The 17,547-nt window shown below is 37.8% G+C and overlaps 1 protein-coding gene across 4 annotated transcripts in view; it reads right to left on the bottom strand.

Moving 5' to 3' along the window:
• Positions 1-14,189: 14,189 nt before the first annotated feature.
• The window catches only part of TMEM200A (transmembrane protein 200A), a 77,826-nt gene continuing 74,468 nt past the window's right edge, over positions 14,190-17,547 (bottom strand). For all 4 annotated transcript variants that reach the window (XM_003827646.6, XM_003827647.6, XM_034962855.3 and 1 more), the window contains one exon: positions 14,190-17,213. In XM_003827646.6, the coding sequence (XP_003827694.4) occupies positions 15,722-17,197 (1,476 nt within the window). In that variant the 5' untranslated portion in view covers positions 17,198-17,213 and the 3' untranslated portion in view covers positions 14,190-15,721. The remainder of the gene's footprint in view (positions 17,214-17,547) is intronic.

The following is a 17,547-nucleotide window of genomic DNA, read 5'->3' as shown; positions in this document are numbered from 1 at the left end:
GAATTCATTCACTTAAAAGGGACAGCCGGGCACAGTGGCTCACACCTGTAATCCCAGCACTTTGGGAGGCCGAGGTGGGTGGATCACCTGAGGTCAGGAGTTCGAGACCAGCCTGACCAACAAGGTTAAACCCCGTCTCTACTAAAAATACAAAAATTAGCCAGGTGTGGTAGCAGGCACCTGTAGTCCCAGCTACTCGGGAGGCTGAGACAGGAGAATTGCTGGAACCCAGGAGATGGAGGTTGCAGTGAGCCGAGATCGCGCCAATGCACTCCAGCCTGGGTGACAGAACTAGACCCCATCTCAAAATAATAATAATAATAATAATAATAAGGATAAGAGGAAGACCATTCAAAGTAATTCTTCCTGCTCTGCATCCCCTCATGGAAGGCCAAGGCTCTAGGGCCCTAAGGGACCCTAGGGGAATCCATCAGTCACCATAAAGGAGAGAGAGGTCAGGCCTGCAAGGAAGGTGGCTGTCAGAGCTGAGTGTCTTCAGAAAAGAGGCAGCAAGCTTGCTTTATTTAAAGGAAGAGGGAGAAAGAGAAAGGGAGGGAGAGAGAAAGAAAGAAGACATTGTATTCTGATCAGATCATATAATTTTAATATCCAATTAAGTATATTAGTATTAGAATTTACTTGTGTTGGTTTAGTCAGTGCTTTCATGATTTTTTTCATCTTTGAATCTTTCACTTCTTTTGGTTTTGCTTGCCCTGCTCACCTGGTCTGGAAAACACCATGCCTCCCAAGACAGGGACATAAAGTCATGGCAATGTGACTTTTTTTTTTTTTTTGAGATAGAGTCTTGCTCTGTCACTCAGGCTGGAGTGCAGTGGCACGATCTCAGCTCACTGCAACCTCCGCCTGCTGGGTTCAAGTGATTCTCCTGCCTCAGCCTCCTGAGTCACTGAGATTACAGGTGTCCGCCACCATGCCCGGCTAATTTTTTGTATTTTTAGTAGAGATGGGGTTTCACCATGTTGGCCAGGCTGGTCTCGAACTCCTGACCTCAAGTGATCCATCTGCCTCGGCTTCACCGGCTTCCCAAAGTGCCAGGATTACAGGTGTGAGCCACCGTGCCTGGCCGGCAATGTATCTTTTACACTTGCCAGTACACTGTATTACAGGGTGTCCTGCTTGTGGTCTCCAAAATTCAAGTTCTCCAAGTCTCATAGAAAGTGTCAGTCAGAACATAAAATCAAGCAATCACTGGTCTTCAAAATGTATCATGCACCTACAGCAGCATGCTTACCCCAAGAGGGCCAGTGCTTGGCCTAAGGCTTGGCTGCCGGTAGAGCTGTCAGAGGACAGGGTCCTGTGGCTGCTTCTCCTTTCTTTCTTTCTGACAAGGTCATCCTGTAAGACACCTGCAAATCCTAAATGCTGCAGTTCAGGGCTTTTCATGTAGTTGCTTCAAGATGTCTTGCTGTTTCAGGTTAATGTACTTATACTTGGGGTAGAATTTTTGGCTCTAAGTGAGCCACTTAGCATCCGCGCTGGGGGGGGGAAGAGTCAGCAGGGAGGCTTTCATTCCAAGGCCATCCTATCTGTACTTTGTAAGCACTCCACTTCAACAACTGTGAAGTGTTTTGTGGTGACTGTCCCTGTATTAGTGGCAGAGAAATATCCACTACACAACAAGAAAAATGCTCAAAGTTGAAGGGAAATAAAGGAAGCCGACTGCCCTTTGTTTCTACCTGTGAAAGGAAAATAAATCTTGGGACCTCAACCTTACTAAGCCAAGGAAAAGTCAAGCTGGGAACTCTATCAGGCAAACTTGCCTCCTATTTTATTCCTAAATAAAATAGCTATAAAGACAAAAAAGCTACATACCTCCCTCACAATTTGCACACAAGGAAATTGCTTTTGAGCCTCAAAATATTTACCCTAAAACAGTTCTGTTGAATTTCACCCTGGCAATGCAAACTGATAGCTTATCATCACAGGTGCAGGACAGAAAGTCATCACGGCTCTTCTCACCTGAGACAAATGCATATCTGATGGCTTCCATTATTTATGTAAAAATGCAGGTTTACTGGGCCCAGCTAAATTGTGTATTTAGTGTAAGGCCGATCAAGGACTCAAAAGAATGCAACATTTTGTCTCTATCTACCTATGACCTGGAAGCACTCACCCCCACCACTTCATCTTACACAAATTTATTGATGTCTCATGTCTCCCTAAAATGTCTAAAAGCAAGCTGTACCCAGACCACCTTGCGTACATATCGTCAGGACCTCCTGAGACTGTGTCAGTGGGGCATCTTTAACCTTGACAAAATAGACTTTGTAAATCAATTGAGACCTTCTCAGATATTTTGGGTTCACATACCCCAAAGGACTCATTTTCTGGGGTGGGGGGAAGACAAAATTGAAAGTCATGTCAGGAAATCCATATTTCCATTCACCAAGGAGAGAGCAGACACCACCAGGAACCCAGATTCTGTATCACATCATCTTGCCTATTTTAAAGGCTTCCCGTGGGAGTGTCCACTCTCTGAATAGCCACCTCAAAGATAAAGTGCTCCCTTTAAAAGAACGAAGCTAATTATATTTATGTCTTATTCAAGTCATTTCTTTTATCATGATGACAGTGGACTTTGAAATCTGCCTAAGATTCTATGGGGATTTTCCTAGACAGGAGCATAAAAACATGACAGAGAAGCAGACCTAATTTCTGTGTCCAAATGCTGCCCCTCACTCCCTTTATGTTGGAAGCATTAAAAGAAATAAATAGGACAACTTAATCATAGTGTTTCAACTTTTGGGGGAAGTAGCAGGGACTCAGGATGGGATTCATTCTGTTTGGGCATGTTTTCATGCCTGGAGATACTCACTGTCTCTGAATTAAGGAATGTAATAGAAAAAATCCAAAAGTCTGGATATGTGAAAACTGAGAGATTCCTCTTTGTTTGAAGCTGTGCCCTTTGCTTTGCTAGGTTTTTCTTCCAACTTCTTACAGTGTATCCTCTGGGCACCTGGTAGGTAAAGACTCCTGTTTGCTCAGCCTCCCTGAAGCTCTTATCCTCTACAACCACGACAGCACCAGATATGAACACTTAGGAATTTGGTGAAGGTGGGGTAGGATGGGGACTCTCATTAGAGGGACAGGCTAGAGGTCCCAGTGCCCACAGCTGTGTGACCCTAGGAAGTGGCCATTCTGGCATTGGTGACTTCACCCAGTGTTCTCATGCTTCCCCCTCTTTATCTCTACTCAAACCTTTCCCTGCTCTTGTATCCGGGATTATAAGAATAGGTTTCTAACAGGGCCATATGTCATTCTGTGCTACCATTCTCATCCTTGGCAAGAGAAAAAGATGGAGCCAATTTTGAGCACAGGCAGAATGAAAGATGCCTACATGCCATGATTTTTTTTTGAAAGCCAGGAGAGCTGGCACATTAAGGTTTATCAGTCCAAGGGGTTTAGCAGGTATCTAAAAAGACATGCAGGATGAAAGGAACTTGAAGCAAAGTGACAGGAATAGAAACAGTGTTAATTCAAGGGGGCAAGAATCCAGAATTTTGCCCTAAGCCATCTTTCAAAAACAGCTTTCTGTCACCTTTCTGTCCATCTAAGTGTGAGGCAACCTGCTCTATTCCTTTGTTCCAGAGACTCTTTCTAGGAAAATCTTGATATCTAGTATAATTTGATTATTTCTGATGAAGACAGGAAAGATCAGTGACTTTTCCTCATTTATGATTCACTCTTGAATTTTATTAATTGTAATAAAATTCAGAAATTGTAGCTTAATTTCTTGGGTTTGATTGATATCTTTGGCTGGAAGAATATATAAAGCTCTACTTAACATATATTTTCTTTTTCTTGTAGGAGTTATACCTAGAACTGCTCAGTCTATTTCCATATGAATGTGATAGTGATGCATTATGTATGTTTAAAATTGTTATTATGAAAATTTGGATGCAAATACCAAGAGCTTCTTTAGTCAGTGGAAATCCTTTGGACCTTAAAGCCTGGTAACCTGAAATCAAGCAACAGGGTTGGCTCAGAACACCTTTGTAATGCAATTGTCTGAGTACGGGTTAGTAATAACACTTGAATGTGGTGAAATGGTTTTCTAACATCAGGGATGTGAGAAATTTGTGACTGAGACTAAACATTGCAGCATTACTCTGTCATCCCAACCATCAGAGACCAGACAGTGCTATAGTGCAAAAATAAATATTAGAGTTGCCACGGAAACTGAGATCACCTTGGAGATGATTAATACCGGTAGGGCTAACAGTGGAGGTTGCAATCACATCATTTCCGGCCGCATTAATCATGACCACATGAAGGACAGCAAACATTTTTATAAAGTCATAAGAGCCAAAGTCTCTTTTTCAGACCCTTTAAGAATTATTACCAAGATTTGTTCTATGTGAGTAGAAAGTCTCGTACTAAATGGATAGATTTTCAATTGCCAAACAACTTTTTACCAGATCAATTTTAGGGTCTTGAACGTCTTTTTCAGGGTGCAGTAGAGAAGGTTTGATAATGAAAATCTACTTTGTAAACTTACAAGCACCTTCCCCTTCTCTGTTGTCTTTTCTTTGGTTCTTTTGAGAATCTTGTGACTCTAGATCACGGTCTTTAAAGTTTTAAATGCTTGTGGCTTTTACAGAGATTGTCTTGCTTCAGAGACCTTTGCCAAACCATCAAATACATGATGCTGTTATCAAAAAAGTTTATTATTGGACACGAAGAAATTGTTATTGCTTAAACAAAAGAGTTCTTAATGGAATGTAGAGACAATTTAAAAAATATTTGTTATCTGGTGTGGCTGGGTAGAGATTAGGCTGTCTTGGTTTTGAAAGACAATAAAATCATTAACAAGGATACTCTTCCAATCTCATACTTCTCTTAGAAATCTCCATATCAGAGGGAGAAATAATGATAAAAATAGTTATGCTTTTAAGGCAAAGGGGGTTCCATTATGAAAATATTATTAAAAATTGAATAATGTCAAAGATGATTATTTTGATGCCTGTAATTTAATTTGCGATACTTCTTCCTTGACAAAGTAATGTTATTATAGGTATATTAGTAATGATGAGTAACTTGGCTGTTGTCACAGAAAATCATGGAAATCTTGGAGGCTTAATTCAATAAAGAGTATTTCTCAAATCCAACAATATCCAATTTAATATTCATCTTGATATCAGAGAAAGAGACCACAGATATCATATGCTTCCTAAGGAGATCCAATAAGAAGTACACAATACCCTATATAAAATATTCTTGCCAAAAAAACCTACCTGCTCAAATGACCCATATGCAGAATATATGGGGCAGAGAAACTTGGTCGAACAACACTTAAATCAGTTAAGTCCAGAATGTGCAAAATGACACAGGACAAATTGGCCTGGTTTCTTTAACAAAGAAATCACAAAGAAAATTAAAGACGAGGAAAGAACTAAACGAGATATAAGTTAAAGAGATACAGTTAACCAACTATGATGTGTGTGGACCTTATTTGCATCCTGATATAAAGAAACCAACAGGAAAAAAAAAGACTTATAAAACTACTGGGGAAATTTTAATACCAAGTGTTTGATAATAAAAAATAATGTTAATTATTTAGTGGGACAATAGTACTGTGATTCAATTACAATGAGAGGAGACTCCTTTGGGGATACTGAGATATTTACAGATGAAATATAATATCTTGGATTAGTTCCAAAATAATTCAGTGTATAGTGGGGTGAGACCTTCACTTAAAAAAAAAGAATCTCATTAACAGCGAAGACTTTGCTAATAGTAGAATATAATAATATTACAAATAGTACTGAAGACAAGAATTGGTACTTTCAAAGATCTGGCAAGTATAAGAGATTTTGTGTATGCTTGCAAAGCATAAGTTACTAAAGAATCAGTAACATAAAGCTACTGAAGAACAAATATATTCATTTCACAGTTAGAGATAAAAGGCTCCAAATCAAAATGGAAGCAATTCATTAACAAGCATCAATGGTCATCTTAGATCTTTTTCTCTTGGGAGCTTAGGTGATGAAGGATGTTACTCTCATGACAGAGATAGGAAAGGGAGAGTAGTGAAGGCTGTAGAGCAAACACACATATATTAAAAATTCCCCTAGGGCCTCCTCCAGGCTGGGTCAAGTACACCTCCTGACCTGGGTGCTTTTACAAAGTGTAGCTAAGAATATGTGCTACCTTGCTTCTGAAGTTATGAGAAGATTATTTTAGCCTAAGGGACTTTTTCTTTCTTTTCTTTTCTTTTTTTTTTTTTTTCAAATAATGATTTTAGTTCTCAGAAGATCTTTCACTGAGAAGGCAAAAAACTCCAGAAAATACTCAAAGCCATTCATTTACAGGTGACATGACTTAATAATCTTTGAGTTTCTGGATCATCTCAGAAACAGTCTTTTCAAAATTGTTTGCCTTTGGTCTTCCTGGCCTTATCCAGCATCTTCATTCTGAATTCTTTGTTTCCTTTTCTTCATCCCTCATGCTGTCAGCAGAGTGTTCTCTGCATCCATGAGGCCAGCACAAGCCCCAAGGCAGGAGGATAATCCAGGCCAGAGGGAGTGGTTAGTGTCCAGCGCAGGGAGTGAGCTAAAGGTCATAGCACGTGGCCATATCCATGTACTAGTGGATGATTTGGTTATCGAAGTCTTGTAAGCTCCTTGAAGGATGGGGTAATGTCTTATTTGGCTTTGTTTTCACAACACCTTACACAATGCCTGATGTATAATGGGTTCTCAAAAAGCGATTGTGACAGTGGCTATCTGAGGGTGGGATCGTGGGGGACATTTCATTTTCTAAGTCACACAGTTCCATTTTATTTGAATGTGTTTTTATATAGTGACCACACATTATTTCCATAACCAGAGAAATTATGCAAATAATTTTAAGTATATGGATAATAATTAAAGTTTTTAAAGCAAAGGTGAATAGCTTCCTGTGTCAAATCAAGAGGAAAAACCTACACATTGTTGAGAGACTAAATAGATAGGGAACAGTTAATGGAAAGATTGGGTGTGGGGCATGAAATAAAATTTAGTCAATGATGACGCAAAGGGTTTTGAGCTAAACAATTTGAATGATGGAGTGATGTCATCACTGAGAAGAGAAAAACTATAAATGGACTAAATTTAGAAGGAAAGGTATAGAGTCCAGTTTTTGCTATGATAAATTTCATTGTCTATCAGACATCCAAGTAGAAAAAACAAGAGACTGAAATAAAGGAGAGTTTGGGAGTTGTGGGCATTAAATAGTTTTTAAAGCCATTACATCAGCAGTGAATGAGGGCAGATTCAGAAAAGAAACAAAGACTGAGCTCTAGAGCACTCCAATGTTAAGTGCTAGTGAAGACAGGGAAAAACCAGCGATGGAGACTGGGAAGAAAGGATTAGCTAAGTAGGAAAAAAAATCTGGGAAGATGTGGTGTCCTGAAAATCAAGATTGAGAGAGAGAAACGTGAAGAAAGGTAGCTAGTAGATTGAGATGACTGAGAATCTGAGAATCAAAAATGTTCCCATTTTCCTTGCTACTACTTTGGTCCATGTCCCAACTATACTTTATTTTTCTCTCTCCTTCCAATATTTTCCAAACCACTCTTCAGATCATGACCAAGTTTATATTCTTGAGAACCTCTCCTAATATATTTCTCTTATGCTTAGAAAGTCTTACCACTACCACAAAACCTAGTTACTTGGCCTGGCTTTTAAAGTTATTACTAATCTGAACTCCAAGTACCTTTCCAAACTTATCTTCTTTTCCTCTCCAATTTAAAGTCAATACTCCAGGAAGGCCATGTGTCCTGCATAAGGCTTTGCTTCTTCCCAATGCTAGGTCTTAACCTTGCCTGCTATTATCATCTATAAGATTGTCCTTGAAATATTTCCTTGGTTCATATAAATCCTTCAAGGTCTACCTCAAGTTGCTCCATCCAGACAGCATCACTTTCTTTTTAATATTCCTTCAGGATGTCAAGGATAGTACAAGTCTCATAGCTGGTTCCCAATGCCATACATAGAAGTCACGTGAGTGTGCATAAGGCACTTGAAAGTCTTTTTAAAAATCTGTTCTTTACCTGTTTAATAAAATTAATAATGTCAAAATATTTTTTCTACCCCAATTGAAAGAGGGAATATTTGCATCTAAAATGTATTTTCCTACTCTTCTGGTATCTGTTACCAGAACGTGTAAATGTGTAAAATTTCATAAAGAGTAGGTTTCTATTTTCAGGTTTACATCTAGGAAATGAAGGTAATTTGCATGCACAGGTAAATGTTGGAATTTCTGGGAGACTAGAGAATGAGAAAAATGTGCTGTACCAATGATAAGACCTTGGTAAATGAAACATAATCTGCAATTCTCATGAAACTAACTGAAAATGATCATTTTGACTTATAAAATCATGAAATTGAAATGTTATGTACACCCGAGTAATTGTTTCATTGATAAAATAGAGATAGTTCCTTTATTTCAAATAGGGGTTGGGTCTTAAGGTTAAACTGCAAATACATGGGACAAAAAGATAATACAAAGCTAACGTGTCAAAAAGGCCTTTGGCCAATTTTATAAGTATTGAATTCCTTTTGCATTTCAGAATTAGCTTTTATATTTTCTACATTTTTGAAAACATATACACAGCCACTGAAATTACTTTCCTCATTCATTCTAGGTTCAAATGAACCAGAGTACCATTGTATTCATGCCTCCTCTAACTCCCTGCAATTGGTGTATAACCCAGTTACTGCCTTATATCACTGTAAAACATAAAATTTTATAACCAGCCACATATGTTCTCCCTTTCCTGACATAGAGTCTTTGGCAAACTGACCCCTAAGTATAGCACAATAAAATTGATTATTCCTTTTATTTTCCACAATGAACTAAAAAGTAAATTAATTCCACTAACATTCATTGGGAACCCAATATGTACCAGCACTGTGTAAGCCCCCGATATGTTAAAATTAATTTCAGAATTTTCTGGACTTTTTGGTATACAAATTCAGAGACATATCTGGATTGACAGTAATCTCCTTTGACCAATGAGCCAACTCTTGATTGACTATGGCAATAGAAGGGGTGACTGAAAACAGCACATATAAAAGATATATTTAGTTATACCTCCTCAGCCCATTGGACTTTTTCACATTTTCTCCCTTTTCTTCCATTGGAAGCCCATGGCCAGTGTCACCATTACATTGCAAAATGGTCAACACTTGATTTTACCTCTCTTTTAACCTACCAACCAGAGAACACAGCCATAAAATTGGGTTAACAAAAGTAAATAAATAAATAAAAAGTTGAAAGAGAAGGGCCTGAAGGAACCACAGATTAAATATTAAATATTTAAATATTTGAGAGCAGGCAATATTTTTAGAACTAGACCCTTTTGGTGGAATTTCATAAACATCCAATACTTTTGTGTCAGAATTTCTTAGTGTATGTCATTGCCAGAAGAAACCTGAGTAAGAAAAGACTGGCTTATATTAAATGTCCTTCTTAAGTTGCTAAACATCTTGGTAACCAATATAAAACAGAATGTGGTATTCACATGCCAAAGGGAATATATTTCACTTACATTACTTCAGAAGAGAAATTTTTCCTATCACTTAAAGTATAGTGAGCATGTTACAGAGTAAGGAATAATTATATCCTATATTCAGTTTGATCCAGATTCTAAATGTCCTTCATATTTTTTGCTCATATGTATTTTATTTGATCCTCTTCAGGCCTTAAAACAGTAATAGACTTTAATAACAGACTCATAAAATGCAAGAGTCTTTGAAAGATAATTCCTTAACTGTTCAACTAACTGGCTGGAAAGTTAATTTGACTTTTCAGGTTATTAACATTGTAAATGATAACACAAGGTAACACACTTGGAATTTGGAAATGCTTTAGGGAAAAATACACACCTAATGAACATAGAAAATATCTGAGTATAGAAAAAAGTGATTTTATTTTTTAAAAATAATAATTTCTTAACAGCTTTGAGCTATTGATGACTCATTAGCTGATGACTTCAAATGAATGATTAATTCACTAACCCTTAGGGTGACTGACTCAAATGAGCCAGATAATAAGCACTCTTAATGCCTACTAAAATGTATTTTAAAATCAACTAAGAATATTTTCTCACTGCCTCAGTGATTAAAAATTATAAGCTTGGTTTTATTCCAAAATTAAGCATAAATGGAATGCCTTTCCTATGCATGTGTTTTTAATAAGTAGGAAAAACATATGGCATTCTCTCCTCCTCTCTTATCTCCCAAATACCACACTCCTTCCTTCCTTCCCCCTTGTCTTTTTGCCTTCCTTCTTGTACATGTGGTTTATTGAATATGGATACAAACGTCTTATTTTAGTTCCGTACATCTTGCTGAAAGACAATATTATGATGTGGAAGGGCTTAATGGCATAATTTTCAATAGCAGTGCTAGATAGTTAATACTTTAAAACATGGGAAATCAAAGTTAAATACTAAAAATTCCCATTCTAAGCTTGGTGCTGTCTGCAATATAGGTCCCAAGTATACCACCTTAACCCCAACCCAATGAGATGTGTTGGACATTTCAACACTAGGTTTTCCTCCAGAAATTATAGATGCGTCTCTCTTTACCAGCCCTAAGAAACCCAAAATCTAATCACCAGATTTTGCACATATGTGTTTTTAAAAACTTGATTTGATTCTAATTGATGGAAATACTAGGAATCAACAGTCCCGAATTCAGTTCTTGACTCTGCTAACTTCGGTGTTGCACTGGGTGTCAGCTCTAATGTCCACTGTCTTCAAAATTCCAGGTGTTTATGTTTCTGTTAGCAAATTATTCCATCTTTTGTACTATAAATACTGTGGCCTTGTCTACATTACAAACAACTGAAATGTACATATATCTCTACACTTAAATTGTAGAGTACACATGCTCCTGGGGACAGGATATATACTATTTGGTAATGAGAAAGAACTAAAAAATTATCATAAGTCTCAAACTTTTAAATTGTGAATTAATAAGGGAGAAGACCAAAATAAAAGTAATTTTTCTCTGTTATTTTTGTATTAAAGCAACTAATGAACCAACCAAGAATAAAGGATGGCAATAAGAAGGGAATAGCCCAAGCTGAAGATTCTGCCCAGTTTGCTGAAAACCACCTTGAATGTGAGAATAGCAAGATACTATGTGTAGAGGTTTCTTTCTTTCTTTTTTTTTTTTTTGAGACAGAGTCTCACTCTGTCACCCAGGCTGGAGTGCAGTGGCACGATCTTGGCTCACTGCAACCTCCACCTCCTGAGTTCAAGCAAGGATGTCCGGCTAGTTTTTGTATCTTTAGTAGAGACGGGTTTCACTATGTTGGTCAGGCTGGTCTTGGACTCCTGACCTCAAGTAATCCACCTGCCTTGGGTCCCAAAGTGCTGGGATTACAGGTGTGAGCCACTGTGCCCAGCAGAAGTTTCTTATATCCTCTTTATTACTTCTTTCATCTTATACACTGACAGTAAGAGAGGAAATATAAATGTAAATTAGTTTACATAAAATGTACCTCAAGAAGAGGAAATGATCTGCTGATATATGAGGGTTGATTCACTTCATTTTGTTACTTTAATGAGCCCTGTTCTTGTGCAGGCATTATTTTAAAATTATTATCTGTTATGAACTGAAGTGTTTCCCCACCTCCAACTGCTATTTGAACTAACCCCCAGTACTTAAGAATGTGACTGTATTCAGAGATAGGGCCTTTAATGAGGATATTAAGTTAAAATAAGGCTGTCATGATGGGCCTTAATGCAATCTTACTGGTATCCTAATAAGAACAGGAAATTTGGATACACAGACACCAGGGATGCACAAAACCATGTGAGAACACATTGGCAAGCCAAGGAGAGGAGCCTCAAGAGAAATCAAAGCAACCAACACCTTGTTCCTAGACTTGCAGCCTCCAGAACTATGAGAAAATAAATTTTATTGCTTAAGCCACCCAGTTTGTGGTATTTTATTATACCAGCCCTAGAAAACTAACCTGTTATCTTAAGACAGCATCAACTATTAAGTAAAAGGTACTTCAATGAAGTGGGCCTTTTTTCTCTTACGCCATCATCCTGGAAAAAACAGCATGCAGAGAGAAATCAATGAGTTACTTCAGTGTGAAAACACCTCACAAAGGACTTTAATCACCAAATGGGAGATTAAAGACAAAGTCCTTCAATAATCCAACATCAAGGTTATACACACTAAAACCTTGATATAAGGTCTAACATATGATTATATATAGGGTCAGGGAAGGGTGACAGAGCAATTTGCTGAAAGTAAGAGACAGGATAACCAAAGCACCACTTTCACAGTTCCTACTTAGAGAATAAGTGATTAAGATCTCTGAACAACCTGAACACCACAGTAGGTGGATGTATGTCAGTGGTGGGCCCCCACTCTAATATTTAAAACGTTATAGGAAAATTATTGATAAACTGATGGATCTTTTTCTTTTTTATGCTATATTTTACTTCTTTTAGTTATCTGTGGTGAATTTAAGAGCTAAATGTGGAGCCGGGCACAGTGGCTCATGCCTGTAATCCCAGCACTTTGGGAGGCCGAGGTGGGTGGATCACCTGAGGTAGGAGTTCGAGACCAGCCTGGTCAACATGGTGAAACCATGTCTCTACTAAAAATACAAAAAATTAGCTTGGCGTGGTGGTGGGCTCCTGTAATCCCAGTTACTCGGGAGGCTGAGGCAGAAGAATTGCTTAAATCTGGGAAGAGGAGGTTGCAGTGAGCTGAGATCGCACCATTGTACTCCAGCCTGGGCGACAAGAGCAAAACTCTGTCTCAAAAAAAAAAAAAAAAAAAAAAAAAAGCTAAATTTGAACCGCCAAACAAGTAACTCAAAATTTGTCTTTAGTAAATTGTCAAGAGCTACTATAATACCCATTTTGATACAAACTTGTGCTAAACAATGTTTTTCTTTTTACTTATATTGCCATTGTTTCTTCGAAGATTATACAGATGGAAACATGTATTTAAGCCTGAAAGCTTCACAACTGATGGATGCCGGGTTTTCTGGCTCCACCATCCACACCTCCCACTGCTCTGCTCTCCTGGAAGTCCTGCCCTTATCCTTTGAGAAGTAATCTGCTACAAAGAGATAGGGACAGGCAGTAGATCTTCATCTGAGGGCATCAAGAACCCTGGACCTTTAGAGTTAGAAAGAAGGTGATAGTTTCTGTTCTTACTCATCTCACTTCACAGGTGAGGAATTCAAAGGCATGACATTAAGAAAGTAATTGAAATGGAGGCATTAAGTGATTGGCTCAAGGCTACATAGCCAGTGTGGCAATGTCATTAAGGGCATATTGCACTCTTCTCACCTAGTCTAGACTAAGAACCCTTACTCACCTCTCCACACCCCATGTTACGGGCTGAATTGTGTCCCCCTGAAATTCATATGCTGAAGTCCCAAACCCCTGCCCCTCAGAATACCCATATTTGGAGATTTAAAAAGGCAATTAAGGTGATTAAGATTAAACAAGGCATCTAGAGTACAGTTCTAATCTAATATGGCAGGTGTATTTTCAAAATAATTTTCAATATTCATAAAAGCCTAAAGGAAATGCACAAAATATGGTCTAACTAGAATTCCAGGTTTCATTGCTTTTAGGTAGAATTATACCAATGTGGTGACACCAGCTATCTCATATGAATCTGAAACTTTAATTAGTAATCGATGTCTTTCATTAATTTAAAATGAGAAAATTATTTATAATTTAACAAAGTTGATTTGCTTAATAAGTGAAAAACTCAGGCTTTTTGATGAAGAGAAGATTGAGCAGGAACCACTATTTTAAGCCCCCAATTCCTTTATTTGGATCATCTAAGACCCATGCTGTTTAATCCTCTTCAAATTTCTAGAGCTCTTTCAGGGATGAACTGAACAAATTATATGGCTCCAGTCATCTGTCACATCAGGGGTGTTGACAGCCACTGTTTTCAAATCTGAGTGCCGCTGACTTTTGCTGTATTTGGTTATTTTCCTGAGAGTCAATGAAACTTTAAGTGAAAACGATCCCAAGATAAGAAAATTTAAAAACAGTCTAATTAAATAGGTGGATAGACCTAGCTTTTTAACCGAATAGAAGCAAAATTTAAAAGCCGAGATACTCAGTACATGTACTAGGGTATCAAGTGCCCTCAGTAGAATATATCTGAAAGTATGAAAAACAGTACTTTAAGCAGAAATGTACATTTTATTTAAAAAGCAATAGCAAAGGTGTGAAGAACACAAACTTCTATTAATAACAGAAGTTTATTAAATGCTTTATAGTAAAATATTGAGCCCACTCTATTACAATACACAGACTTAATGTTCTAACAAATAAAACTGCCTCAATTGAGGGAAGTTTGTGATGCAAACGCCAGGTGGAATTTTGGGGAGCAACACAAACAAATGTATCCTCCTTCTGCTCTTCCACAACTGCAATACTGATGTTCAGAAATGTTTAGGTATTGGGAGAAACCTTTAGAATTTCCTGAGTATTTTATTAAACAATTCTTACAATTATGTTACCTTAAAGGAAAACATGAAAATTTTCTGATGAAAACATCCATTTTAATATTTATTATCTTCAGTGACTAAGAAACACAATCCTAAACAACATGTATTATACCGTAAGAAAGTCTTTGGAGTTATCATAAGGCTCTCCAGCACAAGGTAAACTTCAAGGCAATTTATCAAGAACTAAATTTTTTTGAACTACCGAGATAGTGGCATATGAAGGTAAAAAGAAATGTCAAGGTTAGCCGATTGTTTTCTAAATACTAGGATCTAAAGAATACCGGGGGAAAATAGAATGTGGGAATGAGGTGCTATTGGATGGTAACAGATGGCTAAAGAAAGGTACTGAGACTAGTTAGCATTAACTAGTATATAATGTATCTTCATTCATTAGTCAACATTGTCTTCATGTATATAATTATTTCAGGATAGCATTTCTACAAATTATATTGGTTCATTTAGTTTATCAAGTCAGCTGGCAAATACATTTTGATTCCGAATATCTAACGTTACAGCAACTATAATTGCATTTTGATGTTTATCGCTAAGTATATCTGGCACTGTCAGCCATGGCTCTTGAATACGTTGTTTCTTGATATAATATCACTAAAAACAGAAGTGATATTGAAAAAAAACTACTTATCTAAAACTCAAGATTCACAATGAACTTAACCAATTAACATTACTGAGCTCACACTAAAACTAGATCTTTTTCATTTTAAATAATTTAACCAAATCCTACAAAGAACAATTATTCAGAAAATCACATCCTAAGGTTTGCACTCATAGTCATCTATAATACGTATTGAGTATTGGGACTGAATTTGTACTCCTGGTCCACACTTTGGTACCCTATGTTTTCCATACTGGACATTTCATTTTATGAATAGGGCAATCAAAGAACTTAAAAGTAAAGAAAATAAGCTTTAATTTGGATGCAAGCATTTTGCATTCATATTAATAAAAGAGATCATGCTTTCAAAGGAAGAGAAAAATAAAATCATGTGTCATAACATAGAGTACTGCAGTCACAAGTAACCCAAACATACAACCATCTTCATTACAGAACTAAGCAGCCAATTCTAATACACTACAAACCATTTGATTAAAAAGGCTTACAGCCAATACTTTACTTTAAGAAGGAAACACCAGTGAAAATCGTTTTAAAATATATACCCTTGTAAAATGATATATTCTTTTAACATTAAAACCTTGTTTCAGAAGTTCCCCGCTTTAGGTTGTTACTCAAAAACTCATCATGTTCAAAACTCAAATTATTGTGAGATCTTGAAATCATAAGAAGCTTCTCCTTATTGGTAAAGTCCTTTTTGATGGCAACTTGGGGCACAAGCAACCTATCCATCGGGTCTTCTTTGTTCTCTAGTTTCATATATCCCTTGCTGTTGTTCCGATCCAACCTAGGCCAACTTGGATGTTTCCGTTGTTCTGCCTGAACAGTTAGAGTGGAGGGACCCCGGTCTAAGTCTAAGGACTTTGAGTGTGACGAGAGCAAATGCAAGGATGTATTGGACCCAAACTGTCTTCTGGCAGCCCCAGGAGACAAGAGCTGTCCAGCCCCAGGTCCGAGAGCCATAGATGACTTGTACTGACTCGACAACGACTCCCCAATGGAATTATTCCTTGGTAGCACTGTGCTGACGGGCTGGAAGGATTCACTGGTGTTGGGCAAAGGAACCACAAGGGAATCCATTGACAAATTCCTTGACCTACTTTTGAGGTTGTCAGCATCTTCAGTGATGTTATCTATACTGGGCTCATCAATAACACAGTTATTAAGTTTGATCACAGGCAATGTAAAAGCACTGATGGACGATGACACAATTGACTTGGTTTCACATTTCTTAGAGCTGCTGGTCTTATCATCAGTTGTCTTGGAAGGAGGTGGATAGAGGCCAAAGACAGACGCAGAGCTGTCAGAGAGCAAAGGGGGCATAAGATGCCCAGAACTCTTACTTTCATTTAACATAAGTTCATCCTCCTCCACGGAGCTGTCCATTCGAAAACTGCTCCGAAAACCCGAGAAAGAGGCGATTGTATTTGCTGCCAATCTCGAGGCACAGGAGCTCCCATTCTGTTTTACTTCTGTTTCTCCCATCAAACCAGTGTACATGCCGTTCATTTGCCTTTGCTCCTTGATTCTTAGCGTGTGAATGTCAATGACTGTGGAATAGATATCCCTCATGTGTATGATTTTGGTCTCTTTGTCACGGTTTTCATGAAGAATGGCATTAGCACAAATGAAAATGAAAATGCCAATCCCCATGGTGAATGGGCCAAGCATTTTCATCTTATCAGAATGCAAATGCTGCTCAAAGAAGCGAACCACCACACCGCCTTCATTCCGAATGACCTGAGTTTCATTTGTTGACAGTGTTGTTTCAGCATCAATAAAATGTTCTTTTTGGGGCCAATATCCAAGAACGGCCATGGCAATTCCTATAATGGAGATGAGCACTCCTAAAATAAGAAAAAAACCAGATGGGGAATAAAGCCGGATTTTGCCACGAACAACCACAACATCTGCCCGGGGCCGGCGCCTGATGGGCTTCTTCTCTTGGGTAGCAGGAGACGGGCTGAGGTTGACATGCTGCTGTGATCTGGCAGAGTCTTGCCTTTTCAAGGCGGCCAGGCCAGTTATCACTCCACCAGTTGCTATCATAGCTTGGCCTTTTACTCTGAAGAAGAAAAAAAAAGGAAAAAGATGATGTAACTATGTTCCTGGGGTATAAGCATCAATTCAATTAAACAACTGTTTACACAGAATTTTTGTTGCTGTTGCAGTTTCATGTGATTAAATGGGGCAGAATATTTTTTTAATTGACATAGTTTGGGTACAAATTTTATTTATTGACTAATGTAAATTTCCAGAGTTTCCTTTTTGGCTAAGTAAACATTTCTATTATTTTTTCAGTTACATTTCTGTTATTGATGAAATGTGAGCTCAAGGAATATTTAAATAATTTTATCACTTATTAATATAAAATAGTCCCCTGGCCACAAGACTGATGC

The sequence above is a fragment of the Pan paniscus genome, chromosome 5 (assembly GCF_029289425.2).
Source record: "Pan paniscus chromosome 5, NHGRI_mPanPan1-v2.0_pri, whole genome shotgun sequence".
In the NCBI taxonomy this organism is placed as follows: domain Eukaryota; kingdom Metazoa; phylum Chordata; class Mammalia; order Primates; family Hominidae; genus Pan; species Pan paniscus.
The sequence above is the reverse complement of the archived record's forward strand: the minus strand, read 5'-3'. Positions and strand labels throughout refer to the sequence as shown.